This window comes from Lissotriton vulgaris, chromosome 3_1 (assembly GCF_964263255.1).
Source record: "Lissotriton vulgaris chromosome 3_1, aLisVul1.2, whole genome shotgun sequence".
Classification (NCBI taxonomy): domain Eukaryota; kingdom Metazoa; phylum Chordata; class Amphibia; order Caudata; family Salamandridae; genus Lissotriton; species Lissotriton vulgaris.
The window spans coordinates 1479827486-1479845110 of NC_141689.1; the positions used below are offsets into that span (position 1 = coordinate 1479827486).

At 44.4% G+C, this 17625-nt stretch overlaps 1 protein-coding gene across 1 annotated transcript in view; it reads left to right on the forward strand.

Annotated features, from left to right (window-relative positions):
• The window catches only part of LOC147728045 (melanopsin-B-like), an 845284-nt gene that overhangs the window by 316901 nt on the left and 510758 nt on the right, over positions 1-17625 (forward strand). The window contains exon 3 of the mRNA XM_086963227.1: positions 12244-12415. Coding sequence (XP_086819353.1) covers positions 12244-12415 — 172 coding nt within the window. The remainder of the gene's footprint in view (positions 1-12243; positions 12416-17625) is intronic.

The following is a 17625-nucleotide window of genomic DNA, read 5'->3' on the forward strand; positions in this document are numbered from 1 at the left end:
ATATTTTTAACAACTATAATATGACTGTCGATATAACTAACTTCGATATTAAGAAAAACGATATTTCTTACCTGCATTTCGATATTCTGCACCACTATATTTTTGTAAGTCAATAATATGTCCATTCTATATTTTAAACTCGAAATGTTGCCCTATCGATATTAAAAATTCGATATTGTGACTGATTGCCAATAATAATGAAGAGTAGAAAAAGTTATGGCTTCAATGCTTGAATGAATCCCCACCACTGGTAATTACCTTGGTAATCCCAGTCCATTTTTATCTTGCACAGCAGGCCACCTCAGTTTGGACACAGCGATATTGCAAATCTGTCTTGACCCTGCTCCAATGGGATTTGTCCAATCCGAACTGCCAAGACAGGTCTTTCCTGAACTCAAGCAATCCAGGACCGGTTTCATCCCTGTTATGGGCCCATCAGCCTGGTAGTTTAGTTCCAGTGACACGGTGTGCACTGGACCCACGCCTCAGCATACCTGTCCCACTTAGGGTGACATACTAAAGTATACAAAAAGTGATGGATAGAATCAGCGACGGCCCGTGGAGGGAGTTACGGTGGGGCAGGAGGGCGGGGAGGGGGAGGGGCAGGGTGGAGGTTGCTAAAAACCGGCATATGGATAATTGCAGGTAAGTAAACAATTTAATTAATAAAACGAATTTCGTAGCTCGCACTGCATTGCATTTTGCGATGCAAGGCGCGCTACGAAATTCGTTTTATTAATTAAATTGTTTACTTACCTGCAATTATCCATATGCCGGTTTTTAGCAACCTCCACCCTGCCCCTCCCCCTCCCCGCCCTCCTGCCCCACCGTAACTCCCTCCACGGGCCGTCGCTGGATAGAATGCTTGAATTAAGCTGGCCACTGGTAATTACTCAGGCTGCATTCCAGTCCGTCGTTATTTTGCACAGCATGCCACCTCAGTCTTGCCCACGCTCTAATGGGAGCATGTCAAGTTCCCATGACATGTGATCATTTCTAAGGTAGTAAAATAGCGTTGCTCCAATGTATAGGAAGAGGTTTTCCAAAATAAAAGTATTTTAGTAACGGAAACATTTGAAATAGAAAGAAACGTGCCTCTGCACGGGGCATCTACACCACCTGGAGCAACCCACAGAGCGGGCAGAGGGTCCCCATGGAGTGTCACAAGATCTCTAAGAATTCTGCCTGGAAACCTTCACCTGGTGCAGCCTTCCATGAAGATTTTTGGGAATGTTTGTCAATCCGGGATGCAGTAATGCTACGCTTGCAATATGCGTATATCTGTTTAGATCTGCACATGTAGATTTGATACTTTCTTTGCTTTTTTGAATCGGGCCTGATGTTTTTTCTGGAAATACACTTTGCTAGTTTGCTTTGTTACTCTGTAAATTAAAAAAACTTAAGTGTCTGCCTGCTCACACGTAGCAATTTCTAGCGCAGCAACTGTATAGAGAGGCACTGAGGCAGAACATTTTGACTTTTTGATGGTGGTCCCCCAGAGAGGTTCAAAGTGAATGCAAGTGATATGTCACTCGCCAAGCATGATTTCTCACGCTGACAGCATTCATCGGGACATAAACTAAACAGAATAACCTCAGTCACTTTTAAAATCTTCCAATTCACGGAGACGAAAACATTATTCGTAATGGGCAGCCGAATTTGCTCTTCAAGGTCTGTTACTTGAGACGTCAGGACAAGTGTAAGGAGCCCAGAGGTCATCTTTGTCTGCATCTTTTCTCAACTGGACGTCACTCCAATTTACAGTATTGACAACGCAGCAGCAGTAGCAGCCTGAAGAGCCTGAAGGCAGTTCAGGCATAGGTCAGTTTCCACTCACAAACACAGTATGCGAACACGGTCTGCTTTGTAGCCTTCTGTGAATAATTCAACCAGCCCGAGATCTTTAAGTCTGTTACGTGGCCAAGACAAAGGCACATGGCGACGTGTCATCTTTGAGCAGGATTTGTTATAATTTAAATTCTGATGGAGAGTTGATGCACTGAACTAAGCTCAGAAATTTCCAATCCTGCCAAGCGCGTCAATGAAAAGAAAAACTGAAGGAATATGAAATATCTTTCAGCATCTCTGGGACTACGAAATAATAATATGGAAACAGAGACAATAAACACGTAGGAAGCCCTTCCTAACAACAAACTAAGTATGCTATGGACATTTAAAGATGTAATACCTTTAAATTCACAAGGCCTTTGAAAAAGGCAGAAACAACTGACAGGTATGACTTCCCCTAAATCTTCTTACGCGTTAAAGAAATAGTGAAGCAATTACTTTTAATAGGAAGCCAGCAACTTGGTGCAATGTATGCATTTTGCTGCAAGAACAACATTTCAATACATTGGACCTGATATGTAAATCAATCAAGGTTTATAAAGTGCAGCATATCACCCATGAGGGTCTTAAGGCACTGGAGTAACTTGCTGCTTCTCAGTGCTCTGTTTATTTGAACAGCCAGATCTGACGAAACGGCCCCAAGGTGCAGGGGAAGGCCATTCCACACTTTGGCAGCCGAGTGAGAGAAGGAGCGTCCTCTGCTGTTAGCTCAGCGGATCTGGGGAGAGTGTCTGAGAGGAAGAGGGAGGCAGATGGCAACCTGGTCGGTTGGTGGAAGGTTTTTCATTTGTTGATGGATGCTGGTCCTTCGTTGTGTAGGGCTTTGTAAGAGTTGATCAACATCTTGAACTGCCATCTCTTCTAGATCGAGAGTAACGTCTTGAGATGTGGAGTGATATGGGACTATCTGGGGAGGTTGAGGATGAGTCATGCCACTGAGTTTTGTAATATCTGTAGTCAGTGGTGGTCGGCATGGATTGTGGGTGGTGGGGTGGGGCGGCGGGTCACGCTGAGGGTGGGAGGAGTCTTGCTTTTTGCATATAGTAAAAATAAATTAATTTGAATTTGAATTTAAAAACATTTGTATAGCGCGCTTATACCACGCGGTTTCATGGCGCTTTTTAGATTGCGAGGAGACAGCAGGAGCAGAGGAAGTTAGACAGCAAAGGCTCGGGAGAAGAGTAGGGTTTTGAGGCTTTTCCGAAACTCTGTGTAAGAAGGTGTCATGCGGAGTTCCACAGGGAGGGAGTTCCAAAACACAGGAGCGATAACCGCAAATTTTTTCTTTTTAAATCGGGGGACGGTTAAAAGTGCCAAGTGGGTGGAGCGAAGCTCTCTACCCGGTGTGTAAGGCTTAATGGCAGAGCAAATGAACTCCGGAGCGGTGCCCATTTTGGCCTGAAAGGTGAGGCAGCCAAGCTTGAACAAGGCTCGCTCTTTCACCGGCAGCCAGTGCAGTGCCTGCAGTAAAGGGGTGGCACGATGGAATTTAGGCAGGCCATGGATCAGGCGGGCAGCCTGGTTCTGCACTAGTTGCAGATGGTGAATAGCATAGGCGGGCGCGCCATTATAGATGATGTTACCATAATCAAGGCGCGAGAGCACCATAGCCATCACTATAATCTTTAGGGCGGGGAGGGAAAAGAAACGGGAGATCTTCCTAATAGTTCTAAGGGAGAAAAAACAAGAAGAAACAACAGAACTAACCTGTGAGTGGACAGAAAGTGAGGGGTTAAGGAGGATTCCGAGAGTTTTGACTTTGGGAACGGGGAGTGGGGGGACACCAAGTGAGAGAGGCCAGTGAGACGGGGACCAAGGGCTACAACCACCTCCGGTCAAGACTAGTTCCGTCTTGTCCGGATTGAGTTTGAGGTGGTTGCAGTTCATCCAATCCTGGATGAACAACATAACAGATTGAACGTTCTGGAAGGATGAGGGGGAGTGGGAAAGGTTAAAAATTAGCTGGAGGTCATCGGCGTAATTAAACACCGTGACCTCAAGCTGCTGCAACATAAAAATGAGGGGGAAGATGTATAAATTAAACAAAAGAGGGGAAAGTGAAGAGCCTTGGGGGACCCCACACACAACCTTACGGGAGGCAGCAGTGAAACCAGCTAGATGGACCGCCTGAGCCCTGTCACTCAGGAAGGACTCGAGCCAAGCGAAGGCTAGGCCCTCTATGCCCGCCGCCCTGACACGGGTGAGAAGGATGGAGTGGTCCACCGTGCCAAAAGCGGCGGACAGATCTAAAAGAACGAGGGCCTGCGGGAGATTGATATCAATGCCCTCGCGTAGGCTGTCCATCACTGAGATCACCACCTTCTCCGTGGAATGGAGGGGGCGAAAGCCCGCCTGCCGGGAGGAGAGGCAGTGATTGGTTTCCACGTGGGTGCTCAGGGTGCTGGTTACATGAGTTTCTAAGACCTTACCCAAGTAAGGTAGGAGGGAGATGGGACGGTAGTTGGAAGGGGATGAAGGGTCAGCACCGGCCTTTTTTAAAATAGGGATGACAGCCGCGAATTTATGGGGGGTGGGAACCACTCCATTACTGAGTGAGTCATTCAGAAGTGTGAGGGGTGGAGACGGACATGCTAGGAAGATTTCTCTCAGGATATGAGCAGGGGCAAAGTCCAGGGGGGAACCTGACTTCACCCTTTGAAGCAGAGGGAGGAGCGTGGCTTTGGTCAAGGTGGGGATGGAAGTTAGTTTGGAGATGGCGGCAGGGGGGGAGGGGTTGGCAAATGTGGGGGATGGGGGAGGAATGTTAGCCTTGATCTTTGCGACCTTATCGACGAAAAAATCGTTGAGCGAGTCGCAGAGAGGTTGGGAAGGGGGGATCGAGGCCGTAGCTCTGTTAGATGAGGCGAGCTCGTGCACCGTGGCGAAGATTTCTTTAGATTGTGACTCCGCTGACAGTATCCTGTTGGAATAAAACATGGTCTTGGCCTCGAGGATGCCTTGCTTGTATTCCTTGAGCACAGAGAGATAGGTAATTTTTTGGGCGGGGCAATATGCTCTTCTCCATGCTCGCTCTGCTCTACGTGCGGCCAGCTTCTTCTCCTTGAGGGCAGGAGTGAACCAGCGGTTAGCAGCGTGGGCTCGCTTGACCGTGATCCGCCTCAAGGGGGCAAAGTCGTCGCCTGCTTGGGTCAACCAGTTGTTAATGGTGGCCAGTTGGACAGGGGCGGCGAGGCCGGAAAGGTCACCTTTGAACTTACCTTTGCTCTGGATCCCGCGTCTCTTCTCCTGCTCTCCTTGAGGAACCCGAGAGGGCCAACCAAACTGTCATTGCGCACATAGGAGTGGGCAAACCAATCTTCCCCTGCCCTGCTCAGAGAGCAGAGCCGACCCACCCACTCGCCCGCCCACAAAGCAGCAGGAAGCATAAAATGATACTAACTTAAAGTTATTATCATTTTATGTTTCTTATTTGCACTGCTTAAAATCAGTGGGGCAACACTCCTTCGCCACAATGGAGGAGCCACCACTGTCTGTAGTCTCTTCAGGAGGCATGTGGTGATTCCTACATAGAGCGTGCTGCTGTAGCCCAGCCTGCTGTTAATGAGAGCCTGAGTGACAGTCCTACTGGCATTGATTGGGAGCCACCTAAAAATCTTTTGGAGCATGTGTAGGGTTTGGAAGTAAACAGATGAGACTATGTTTACCTGTTTCTGCACAGATAACTTGCTGTCCAATATAATGTCCAGGTTGCGGGCAGGGTATGGGCCTAGTTCATCATTCCATGGCAAACTGTTGTTTGCAAAGATGAGGACTTCCGTCTTGTCGGTGTTGAGCTTGAGACAGATGTCCTTCATCTAGTCAGCAATGTTCCTCATACATTTGTGGAAGTTGGCTCTGGTGTAGAGGGGTCTTGTGACAGAGACAGGATGAGCTGGGTGTCTTCGGCCTAGGGATGACGTTCAGACCTTGCGATCTGATGGTGCTGGCTAGGGAGGCCATGTATCTTCTGAAGAGGCTGGTGCTGATGGAAGATCCTTGTGGGACGCTGCAGTTGATGTTTTTGGGCTCAACAGTGGGAGGCGGATTCTCTGGGTCCTTCTGATGAGGTACGATGCGATCCATTTGAGAGCATCTTCTTGGATTCTGATGTGGTGGAGTCTGTTGATCAGGATCTGGTGGAAGATAGTGTCAATGGTGGCAGACAGGTGCAGAAGGATGAGGGCAGCTCTTCCACCATGGTTCATGAGGGCGACTCTGTGCTGTGGTTGGTTTGGAATTTGAATTGGGTGGGTCAAGGAGTTTGTTGTGTTCAAGGTGTTTGTTAAGTGGCTGGTTGATTGGCTTTTCGAGAACCTTCACCGGAAATGGGTGCAGGGAGATGCCAGTAGTTCTTCGGTCCTGCTGGGTCAGCAGATGGTTTATTTAGGAGGGGCCTCTCTTCGGCGTGTTTTCAGTTCTTAGGAAAGAAGGTGGTGGTGATCGAAGCATTCAGGACTTTCTTGACCTCATCGCAAATTGCCTTCCTCCCGAGGTTGAAAATGAGGTGGGGATAGGGTCCATGGGTGCTCCTGAGTGAACGGAGTTCATGATAGAGATTGTGGCCTGAGTTGAGAGAGGGTCCAACAGGTGAGTAGGGCTTGTGTTTGTGGGTGTGAGCAGGCTGATATTGTTAGTGTTAGGGGGTTTGGGGTTTGAATTTTTCGTGGATGGCTGAGATCTTATTGTGGAAGAAGTTAGCCAGGGCGTCACAGAGTTGTTGGGAGGGATTGATGTTGTTCCTGGTGGCTGCTGAGTTGGAGAACTCCTTCACGATGGTGAAGAGCCCCTTGTTGTGGTTTGTGCTGGCCTCTATTCGGTCTGGTAGAGTGTTCTTCTTTGTTTCTTTCTGGAGGTGGTGGTACTGGTTGAGTGCTGTCTTGCAGGTGGTATATTCTCTTGTTTTTTTGCTGGTGTGCCAATTCCATTCTGCTGGCAGTTGAGCTTAGTAGTCTTCAGGCCCTCGGGAAATCAACTGGCTCTTCGGGCATGTTCTTTGAGTTTGGCTTGCTTGGAAGGTGGGACGGTTTGGGCGCATTCCATCATCCTCTAGGTGAAGTTCTTTTCGGCTTGTTCTAGGTTGGATGTTTGGTCTGAGCAGTGGGAGCTGAGAGCATTGTTCTATTGGTCTTTTGAAATCTTTTTTTTGTTTCTGTGCATAAAGCTGGAGGGCATGGTGCCAGTGTTGGTGGATCCTGAGATGAAGAAGTGGACTCTGTGGTAGTCGGTCCAGGTGAGCTGTTAGATGTGGTTGTACATGACTCTGTCACTGGATGTAAAAATAGGGTAAAAAAGTGTGCCCTGTGATGTGGGTGGGGTCAGTGACCATTTGGTTCAGGTCAATGTTGCTCATGTTTTTCAAGAGGTCGGCCATGTTGGTGTTGTTGAGGTCGTCAAGGGGAAAGTTAAGATCCCCTAGGAAGATTTAGTACTCAGAGTGTATGGCGACCGGGGTGATAAGGTCAGAGGTGTCATTGTAGAAGCTGGGGCGAGGTCCTGTTGGTGTGTCCATGAGGGTGCCTCTGATGGTGCTTTATCTGTCAGTGTGGAGTTGGAAATTGAGGTGCTCCATTATTGGGGTTGAGTCATCTGAGGAGGTTGTGCAGCATATGGTGTCCTTGTAGATAATGGCAATTCCACCTCCATTTTTGTTGATTCAGTCTTGTATTCTGGTGTTGTTTTGTGTATGTTCTGGATTTTTGTTTATGTTCTGATATGCTGTGACTTTATTTCAATAATGGTTTGTGGGAGGTTGTCTTCCTACTGAAAAGGCGAGTTCAGACATTTCCCCATTTAGAAAACAATTTGTGCAGACTGGGGAAGAAGAGATGACCTGCCCCTTCCTTTGATCTGTTTCTAGCCCTGGTGCTGTTTACTAAAAAATTTTTTTCATGCAAATTGTAGAATTACAAAGTAAAAAAAGAAAACACTTCACAGAACAGAAAAAAATAAAAAGAAATACAAATACAATAAGAAAAAGAGAAAAGATAAAGAAAAAATCAGCAGCAGACAGTTCAAGAAATCAAGAATATAAAATGCTGGACAGGAAGAGTGGGCCAATAGAAACCGAGGGCAAGTTTCAGAAAGGCATTCAAGAGTCACTTATTTTGTTAGTATACATTTCCTGTTTCTCTGTTAAATCTGATTCTTTCAGTGCCAGAAAGCCTTTGGTGTCAGTGCACTTTATATGAATCAAATTAAAATCAAATTAAACGAATCCATTATCACACACTCATTATCTTTGCTATTGCACAATAAATAAAAAGAAAATGGATAGCGTGCATCTTGTAGCATGATTAGATGCACCAACAACTCGCACATGTTTGGTTTGCATACTTACTACACATACAATCTCCTTGCAACTAGATAAAAAATGGATACTCACAAGCGAAATTCAAGTGAAGGGGATCTGGCAATAATAAAGCATTTTGAAAGCCCCCATATTCAGAAACTATTCTGCCCAACATGGGACCTCACAAATGAAGTGTGTTTTTCATAAATAAATAGGTTTGTGGGGGAAATTTAGACAACTTCACAACCCTTCTTGACAAGTACTAATGCCATCTGAAGCATGCTCCTGATCATAACATACTAACGCAAAAGGCGAGTTCAGACATTTCCCCATTTAGAAAACAATTTGTGCAGACTGGGGAAGAAGAGATGACCTGCCCCTTCCTTTGATCTGTTTCTAGCCCTGGTGCTGTTTACTAAAAAACATTTTTTTTAATGCAAATTGTAGAATTACAAAGTAAAAAAAGAAAACACTTCACAGAACAGAAAAAAATAAAAAGAAATTAAAATACAATAAGAAAAAGAGAAAAGATAAAGAAAAAATCAGCAGCAGACAGTTCAAGAAATCAAGAATATAAAATGCTGGACAGGAAGAGTGGGCCAATAGAAACCGAGGGCAAGTTTCAGAAAGGCATTCAAGAGTCACTTATTTTGTTAGTATACATTTCCTGTTTCTCTGTTAAATCTGATTCTTTCAGTGCCAGAAAGCCTTTGGTGTCAGTGCACTTTATATGAATCAAATTAAAATCAAATTAAACGAATCCATTATCACACACTCATTATCTTTGCTATTGCACAATAAATAAAAAGAAAATGGATAGCGTGCATCTTGTAGCATGATTAGATGCACCAACAACTCGCACATGTTTGGTTTGCATACTTACTACACATACAATTTCCTTGCAACTAGATAAAAAATGGATACTCACAAGCGAAATTCAAGTGAAGGGGATCTGGCAATAATAAAGCATTTTGAAAGCCCCCATATTCAGAAAATATTCTGCCCAACATGGGACCTCACAAATGAAGTGTGTCTTTCATAAATAAATAGGTTTGTGGGGGAAATTTAGACAACTTCACAACCCTTCTTGACAAGTATTAATGCCATCTGAAGCATGCTCCTGATCATAACATACTAACGCAGAACGTTGCTCCTCACAGCCCACAGAAGTGGTACAGGTCCTCCTCTTGAAAAAAGAGAATTTCACCTGAGCTCAGTCCCTTCTAATACCAGACCTGCTCTGCTCTCTGGCCTTTATAAAGAAAACAGACTCAGGTGCTTCCAACATATAGAATTGCCACAGACACTGTTCTTCATAATAACAGCCTTAAGTCTTTTGCTCCTCAAACGCTGGCTCATTCTAAGCTCGGATTTTGATTTACCCAGACTCACTGAGAGCTCCTATAAGACTCACTGAGAGCTCCTATAACACCAGACTCAATCCGAACTCTGTTTCTGATACTAGTGATGGCATATGGACTCATTCACAGCTGCACCACGCACTGTCAATAGTCAGTGCAGCTCCCACTTTTGTTCCTGACAAAAAAACTGTTACTTTGCTCTTTTGATTGAATGCTTGCATACATGCAGATTTGTGTATGTGTACAGGACGGTGCATGGGTTTGCATCACATATCTACTCGCATTGACAGTTGTCCAATCAGGTAAAGGAAGTATGAGGCTTCTCAGCATCAGAAGCAAACTATCATCAATTGGCCCCAACCCTGTTTACCTTATATATGAACAGGATCATTAATGATCTTTATGACTATGGAGGTTACCAGCAAAAATTAGCGGGTAAACTAATTCCCTCTTGCTTATTTGCAGATGACACACTGCTCCTCTCTAAAATGCCAATGAACATTCAGAAAGTTTTAACTTAGGTTCGCAACAGCTTGCAAAGACTGGGGCCTTGAAATAAACTGTTCTAAAAAAAAGTTTATGGTCTCTAATCCTTCAAATCCACCAAGGGAAATTTAGCCTGGGCACCCAACTATTATAGCAGGTCAAGTGCTGGAGTGTGGGCACGCTCTTCTGGATTTGGGGAGTCCATGCCATGTTGTTACTGATTCTAACTCCGAGATAATTCAATTATCTGGGAGTTAGAATCAGCAACAACATGGCATGGACTCCCCAAATCTAGAAGAGCGTGCCCACACTCCAGCACTTGGACTGTGGACTGTTCAATAGTTAAGAGAGTCAAACAATCAACCTTTTGCCCAATCTCTCCCATACTAGAAATACATTGGGCCAAAGGTGTGGGGGCTGGAGTATCTCAACCAGTTAGAAGTTGCAGAAAATAAATTCTTAAGACGATCATTAATCTCCCAGTGAGTATGCCATTACTACCACTACGCCTTGATCTTGGCCTAAAATCAATCACCCAGATAGCTGTTCTTAAGGTGCTTATGTTCTGGATAAGACTCTGGACTAGTAATACCCAGATCCCAGTAAAGGACGCAGTGGAGGAATTATTCATTCTTAACAGATCAACAGGACGATTGGTTTGGTTTAAAAAGGACAGGCAGTGTTTTTTTTTTAAAATTGAGGTTGGGGAGTATGTTGGAAGATCTGCAGTCCATTATGAAAAAAATGGATCCCCAGCTGAAAAAAAGGTACTGAGATTTTATTGACTCTACTTGCACTGATTCAAGGTCACTGGGCACTTTAACTACCAGATTTTTAAATGTAAAAAGTTGTTTTAAGTTTGATTTATGCATGGATGATGTTGAACCCCCTCAGGCACGATCACTTTATATACAATTTAGATTTGGGGTTCTCCCACTGAATGCTATGAAAAGCAGTTGGGCGAATGCAACTGTAACTCTGTTCTGTCAGTGGTGTAGCTCCAGCCCTGAAACTATAGAACGTTTTATCTTCTTCTGTCCTCTCTATTCAAACTCAAGAAATATAGGGATTATCATGGTATGCCGGTTGTTGTCGTTCTCTTGTCCCGCAGATGCATTACGCGAATTTAGATCAGATACGACAAATGAGGCTTGTCTTCACATTATCAAGATATATGTTGTATGCCTGGTGGCAGAGGCCTATAATGGAAAATAATATTGCTGCGCAAGAGTATGGAAAATGTTGGAAATGTATGCTATCAAGGTTATTTAGAGGGACTATAATGTCAAACGACACTTATGAATTGTCTTGTTAATGCTGGGGCATTTTTTATGTTTATTTTAGATTTCTAAAGTTTGAAAGCACAGTGAATATTTATATTCTTTTTACTCTCGAATGATGGACAGGATTATGAAGATAATGCCATTTTAAACTCTCTAGTTCCTATTTATCCTAAGGAAACATGATATGTTTTGTGATATTTGTGTATGTCTATGATCATATTATTAATCGAATAAATGACTACTACTACTATCATCAATGAATTCTTCGTTTTATCACATTAAAAATAAAAAGTACAAGGGGCCAGTCATAAAGAAGGGCATTAGTTAAGTCAGAAAAAAAGGGCGAATTAATTATAAGCGCTATTCTCTCTTTTAAAGTGTCAGTGACTACTTTTGTTAGAACAACCGGCCAAACCTACTGATTTGCATGGATTTAACAAATGGTGATGACTATTTTTACATGAGAGATTATCCCATTTTGCAAGTAATCTCCTGTTTGCACCTGAAACTGGATTAAAAAATGTGCAGATTGCACCTGAAGCATGTGTCTGACCTGCTGTTTCATACCAGATAAAACGTGGCATAAAAAGTGTGGTGCTAAATTACACAATATGGTGGTTTAAGCACCCCAGAACAGGTAAATTAATGCACAATTTGCATGCAATTACAGGTTTCATATTTGCAATTGTGTGTAAATGTCACTCTCACTACTTACCGCACCCTGCCCAAACAGTAATTAGCAGCCGATCAATCTGCACCCACATTTGCATAAAAGTAATATTCAAGGCCTTCATCATTATTCCATTATTTCTACACTGGAAAGATGGGTTATGATGATATTATTGATCAATGATATTGTTCAAATTCATGTACAATAAAATGAAGTACCACATGTTGGTTGTGATAGCTGTTCAATTGTTTTTGTTCTGATGCTACGATTTAGATAATGCATTGATTTCAGCTTCCTATTCACTAGGTTCCTATGTGCCCGAGGGTTTGAAGATCTCCTGCACGTGGGACTACACAAACTCGTCATCGTCAAACAGGAGTTATACCATGATGTTATGCTGCTTTGTGTTCTTCATTCCACTTATAATAATATCGAACTGCTACTTATTCATGTTTCTGGCCATCAGGAGTACTGGCAGGTATGTGTGAGTGGTAGCAATTCTTCTCCAACATGCTATTTGTCTTTGTCATTGTCATTAGTTTTTTTTGGTGTTTCGACCTTTTTTTAAATTTACTAGAAATCTACATAGTCCACTATACTATCATGTTGGTTTGCTTACTATAAGTAACTTAGGGGCTCATTATGGTGGCGGATGGACTTCGGTCCTTCCACCTACGTCCCGTGGTTTGGGACCAGCCACCAAGAAGGCGGCGGTCCCTCAAGTGACATTACAACGCGGCTGCAATCGTAGCGGCTGCAAATGGCACGTTTAACATTGTGACGGGTACTGCTGGCTGCAGCACCCACCGAAATATTAAGAATGCACTGTTTGCATATCCTTGCACTACGTGGCAGGCACCATGCGGTGCCTGCCCCATGGTGCAGGAAAATGTAAGGTGGCACCATAGGTGACCCCCAAGTGCACAAACATCCAGCCCCTGCACAAGTGGGGGCCCGCAGACTCCCGCTGCCTCCCTCCCTCTGTCTCGCTAAACTCTGACTCCCTCTGCCTCCCTCTCTTTCTCCCTCTCTCTCTCTGTCTCCCTCTTTTTGTCTCCCTCTCTCTGTCTCCCTCCCTCTGTCTGTCTCTCTCCCTCTGTCTGTCTCCCTCCCTCTGTTTGTCTCCCTCCTTCTGTCTGTCTCCCTTTTATGTCGCCCCCTGTCTCCCTCTGTCTGATGCCCTCTGTCTCCCTCTGTCTGCCACCCTCTGTCTGCCTCATTCTGTCTGTCTCCCTCCCTCTCTGTCTCCCTCCCTCGCTGTCTCCCTCCCTCCCTCTGTCTCCCCCTCCCTCCCTCTGTCTCCCTCCCTCTGACTCCCTCTCTCTGTCTCCGTCTCCCTCCCTCTCTCTCTGGCTCCCTCTCTCTGTCTCCCTCTCTCTGTCTCCCTCCCTCTGTCTGTCGCTCTCTCTCCCTCTATCTGTCTTCCACCCTCTGTCTGTCTCCCTCCCTCTGTCTGTCGCCCCCTGTCTCCCTCTGTCTGACGCCCTCTGTCTCCCACCCTCTGTCTCCCCACCTCTGTCTGTCTCCCTCTGTCTCTGTCTCCCTCTGTCTCCTTCCCTCTGTCTTCCTTCCTCTGTCTCCCTCTGTCTGTCACCCTCTGTCACCTCACCCCAGCTTCCGGGGAACACACATAGCCGCACTCGAGTACTTTACAGGTCTTTAAAAGACCATTTACATGTTAATGAGGCTTTGTTGTGAATCGCCCGGCCCCCATAGAGCAGAGTGTCTCTGAGCCCGCGCAGCTTTGGCTGTGTTTGCTGGCACTCTTGAATTTTTTTTTTTTTAAACACAGGTACAATGTCTGCAAGGTCCGCGGGCCGCCAATGAAGGCTTGCCAGGCGAATAACGGCCCGTGGGCCGTACTATGAGTACCCTTTGCCAATAGCATTGGGCACAAATAGACAATTAATGCCAAAGGAAGCAATAAGAGGAAATTTCCGAATGTACATCGGGACACAGAAGGGCTTTCGCAAAGTAAAGTATTTATTTATAGACAATATTGCAATGCTTTTCATGGAAGATATAGTTCAAGTGCTCACAATAAAGTGACAACAAACATGAAGTGGTTAGTGAAGGTGACATTTAAAATATTTACATCGCATTGACAACATAGACAGAAGCTCCTGATTTTAATTTAAACTGTAAAAGGAGTTTTTTGATGTATAAAGGTCGACCTCGTTTCGATCTCACTGATTCGAGATCCTCATCAGGACAAAGGATTTGTGTGCAAGAAGAATTCGGCATCTGGGAAAAAGCAGATTTGTCACGCGCTGTAATTCTGGACCCAAACGAGGGGGCATATTAACAAGATGTGCGTTAAAAAACGCACATTGCACATTTCACTATCGCGGGCTTTTTTCGCTGTGTTAGCGCGTTATTATCAACACGCAACACGTAGGCGATAGTAAATTCTGCGGTAGCCGGCGATAGTGAACATTAGCGCATGAAAACAAGCGTTGTTTTCAAGCGCTAATGTGTGCCTTGATAATATGGGGGGGTGGATTCAGCTTTATTACCCACACCCCCATGTTATCAATGCCTAACGCCTGGTCAGAGCAGGCGTTGGGAGACCTGCGATAAAAGAGTTTATCGCAGGTCTTTTCCTCCCAACCCTGCCTTGGTGATAGGGTGTTCCCACCTCCAACCACATTTTACATGTGGTTGGACGTGGGTAGCCCACTTTGCATGTCATTAGCGATGTTTCTCGCTGACATGCAAAGTGACCATTAAAGTAATGGGGTGACCCAAGAAGGTACTGGACCTGGGTTATTTGCGATACAGAAAATTGGTCCAAGACCTCTATGTCTTTACAATACCTGAATTAATCAGTACATTTTCAGTTCAACAAACTCAGAAGCTTGTCATTACGGATCAGCTAACTCAATAAATGTATCTCATTCTACAAGACATAAGAAATTCGAAACAAAATTCGAAAACAGCGGCAGAAAAGCAGTATTCAACCCAGAGTAATATTTAATATTTCTGGGACAGCAAGTTAGTCCTTTCGAACATTATTTTAGTTAATAACAGTGGTTGCCCCAAATAGAGCATGCAGATAGTAAAGCTATAGGTGATAAAGTGTGTGAGAGATTAAGACGGAAAAGAATTCACAGAGTATTTGTGACATAAAATAATCATAACAATTTCCTATACAACATACGAAAAATTAGTTGATCGTACTGTTCAACCTGGCCAAAGTAAAAACAAATTTGCTCAAACTTTTTTCTTAAATATTCATGACTCATCAGTGTCAACAATAAGGTCTGCACATCAATATACAGAGACAAAATGGTCCAGGTTAGTTGTTACTAGGGGCGTCGACGTTTCGACTCGTCTTTACAGCCTGTCGGTCAGTTAAGCCTTGGCCATGTGAGTCTTCATCAGGACAAAAAACTGACGGGGCAACCAGGGGTGGTAGATGACACCTTTAAGAGGATGGGTGGTGCTTATTTCCAAGTTCCCAAAGATTTTCTCCAATCCAAAACGGCGTTGGATGAGATGGCTTATTCCATGACTTAATGTTTCCAGGTGTGTGGTTAAATGGATGTGACCACTGGACTATCCTCTCTTTCACCAATTTCATCATCCAACTCTCCGGAACCCTCCTGAGGTTGATCCAGTGCTATTTCAGTTTCTGACTGTTCTCCCTACAGCTTGACTAACCTGCTCCCATGATCTCTCGACCAACACTGGCTCTTCTGGGAGAGGTGTTGGTATTTCAACAAGGGGACATGGAACCCTGCAAGAATGGGCATCATGGATCCAATTGGGTAGACCTTCACACTTCACAGCAGTTGTAGTCACAAGTATGATTTAATATGGACCTCTCCAACAAGGCTCCAAGTCAGACTTTCGTACATGCTTCTTCGCCACCACCCAGTCTCCAGTACTTAGGCCATGGCACTGCTCTTGGTGTGACAGGCTGTAGCAGCTTCAACCTGATGAGACACAGAAGGCACCTTTGCAATAATCTAGTACCAGGTCATCAGTAATGTTCATAAGTGTATTTTCTGGCAATCTCATTGCCCTTTCCATGATGATCTCATGGGGAGACAGCCCTGCCCTATGATCGGGTGTGCTGCACAGACTCATCAACACCAAAGAAAAAGCATCAGGCCATTTCAATGACTTAGAATCACTCATTGGCAAGTCTTGATTTCAGAGTCACATTGACTTGCTCCACCAGACCTGAAGCCTACAATACAGTCTCTGTTCGACTTGTAAGACAGCGCACAGCATCCTCAGCACTTCGTTAATAAAGTGTGTGCCTCGGTCCAATTCCAAAGACGTCAGGAAGCGAACCTTGGTATCAACTTCCTGGACAACAGCTTTGCTACTGTGAGACTATCATTCCTTCTTGTGGGAAATGCCTCAACCCATCATCAAAAGATGCACACAATAACCAACACATATCTCAGCCCTTTGCGCACAGGCTTCTCAAAAGAAGTCCATGTGCATCCTGTTGTAGGGAATACCAAACTTTCGTATGTAGCTGAATGTCATTGGTTATTCTCCTTACATTATTATGCTGGCATACAATACACAGGTGGTATAATGCTTCCGCAAAGAACCTGAACCTTGGATTAAACTATGTTTGGCAAAACAATCTGACCCTGGCATCCCTTGCCACATGAGTTGGACCATGGTAATGTCTAGCCATTGGTGGCAACAAGTTATTTGGCAATACAGGTCTGCCATCTCCTGAAATCCATATTTCATCCTCATCTCTTTTAAAACAACCTGCGTTTACTCAACTCTGCTCTTTGATTCTGACACCTCTTCCTGTAATCTCTTAACTTCCTCCCAAGTATCAGCTGATGTGAGCAAAAGGTTGTAATTGGCCTCATCTGTTCCTTCATTAACATACTCTCGATTAAATGTACAAGCATTGTAAGCACAGTACCTTGCAACTTCGTCATCATATCTGTTGCTGACTGTCACATAGTCAACTCCCTTACAATGTGTGGAGTATTTCACAATTGCAATTTGCACAGGCAATTGCCAAGCCGCTAACAGTTTTCTTACCTGCTCACTGATAAATTTGGGGGAGCCTGAACACGTAATGAATCCCCTCTGGTACCATAGCTATCCAAATTTGTGCACCACATCAAAGTTGTACTGACTATCTGTTAATATAGTCAATGAGCCAAAATTTAATATGAGTGGGTAGCAATCAATTGAGCCACTTGATCTGAAACTACTGATTGAAGTCATGCAGCTTCCACTACTCCTGAAGCGGTACAGACTGCATAAGCAGCTCTCAAATTTCCTTTGAGATCTGATAAACACGAGCCATTCAAAACAATCCATAATCAGATTCAGGTAATGGTTCATTGTGTGTATCTGGTCTCAGCTTGGTGCATAGTTCAGTGACATCAAGACAGTCATGCTCCACTTCACCATCATCATTGTCATTCTCAGTTAGGGGTAACATGGTGGCAGGATTCAAAACAGACACCTCTTTAGGGACACATTTTAGGCTGCCAGTATGATCATACTGGGTCAGGTGGCTGTTCATAAGGTACTGTGTCCTCATTCTAGTTAACAAACATTCAACAGAATGATAATATCTACAGTTAAGTGATGACCCATCCCACTTTACTTTCACACCTTTTATGCTGACACCTGTTGCTCCCACCGTTTTAAAGCAACAAGACAGTGCTGCAGCCACTGGATCTAACGTGCCTG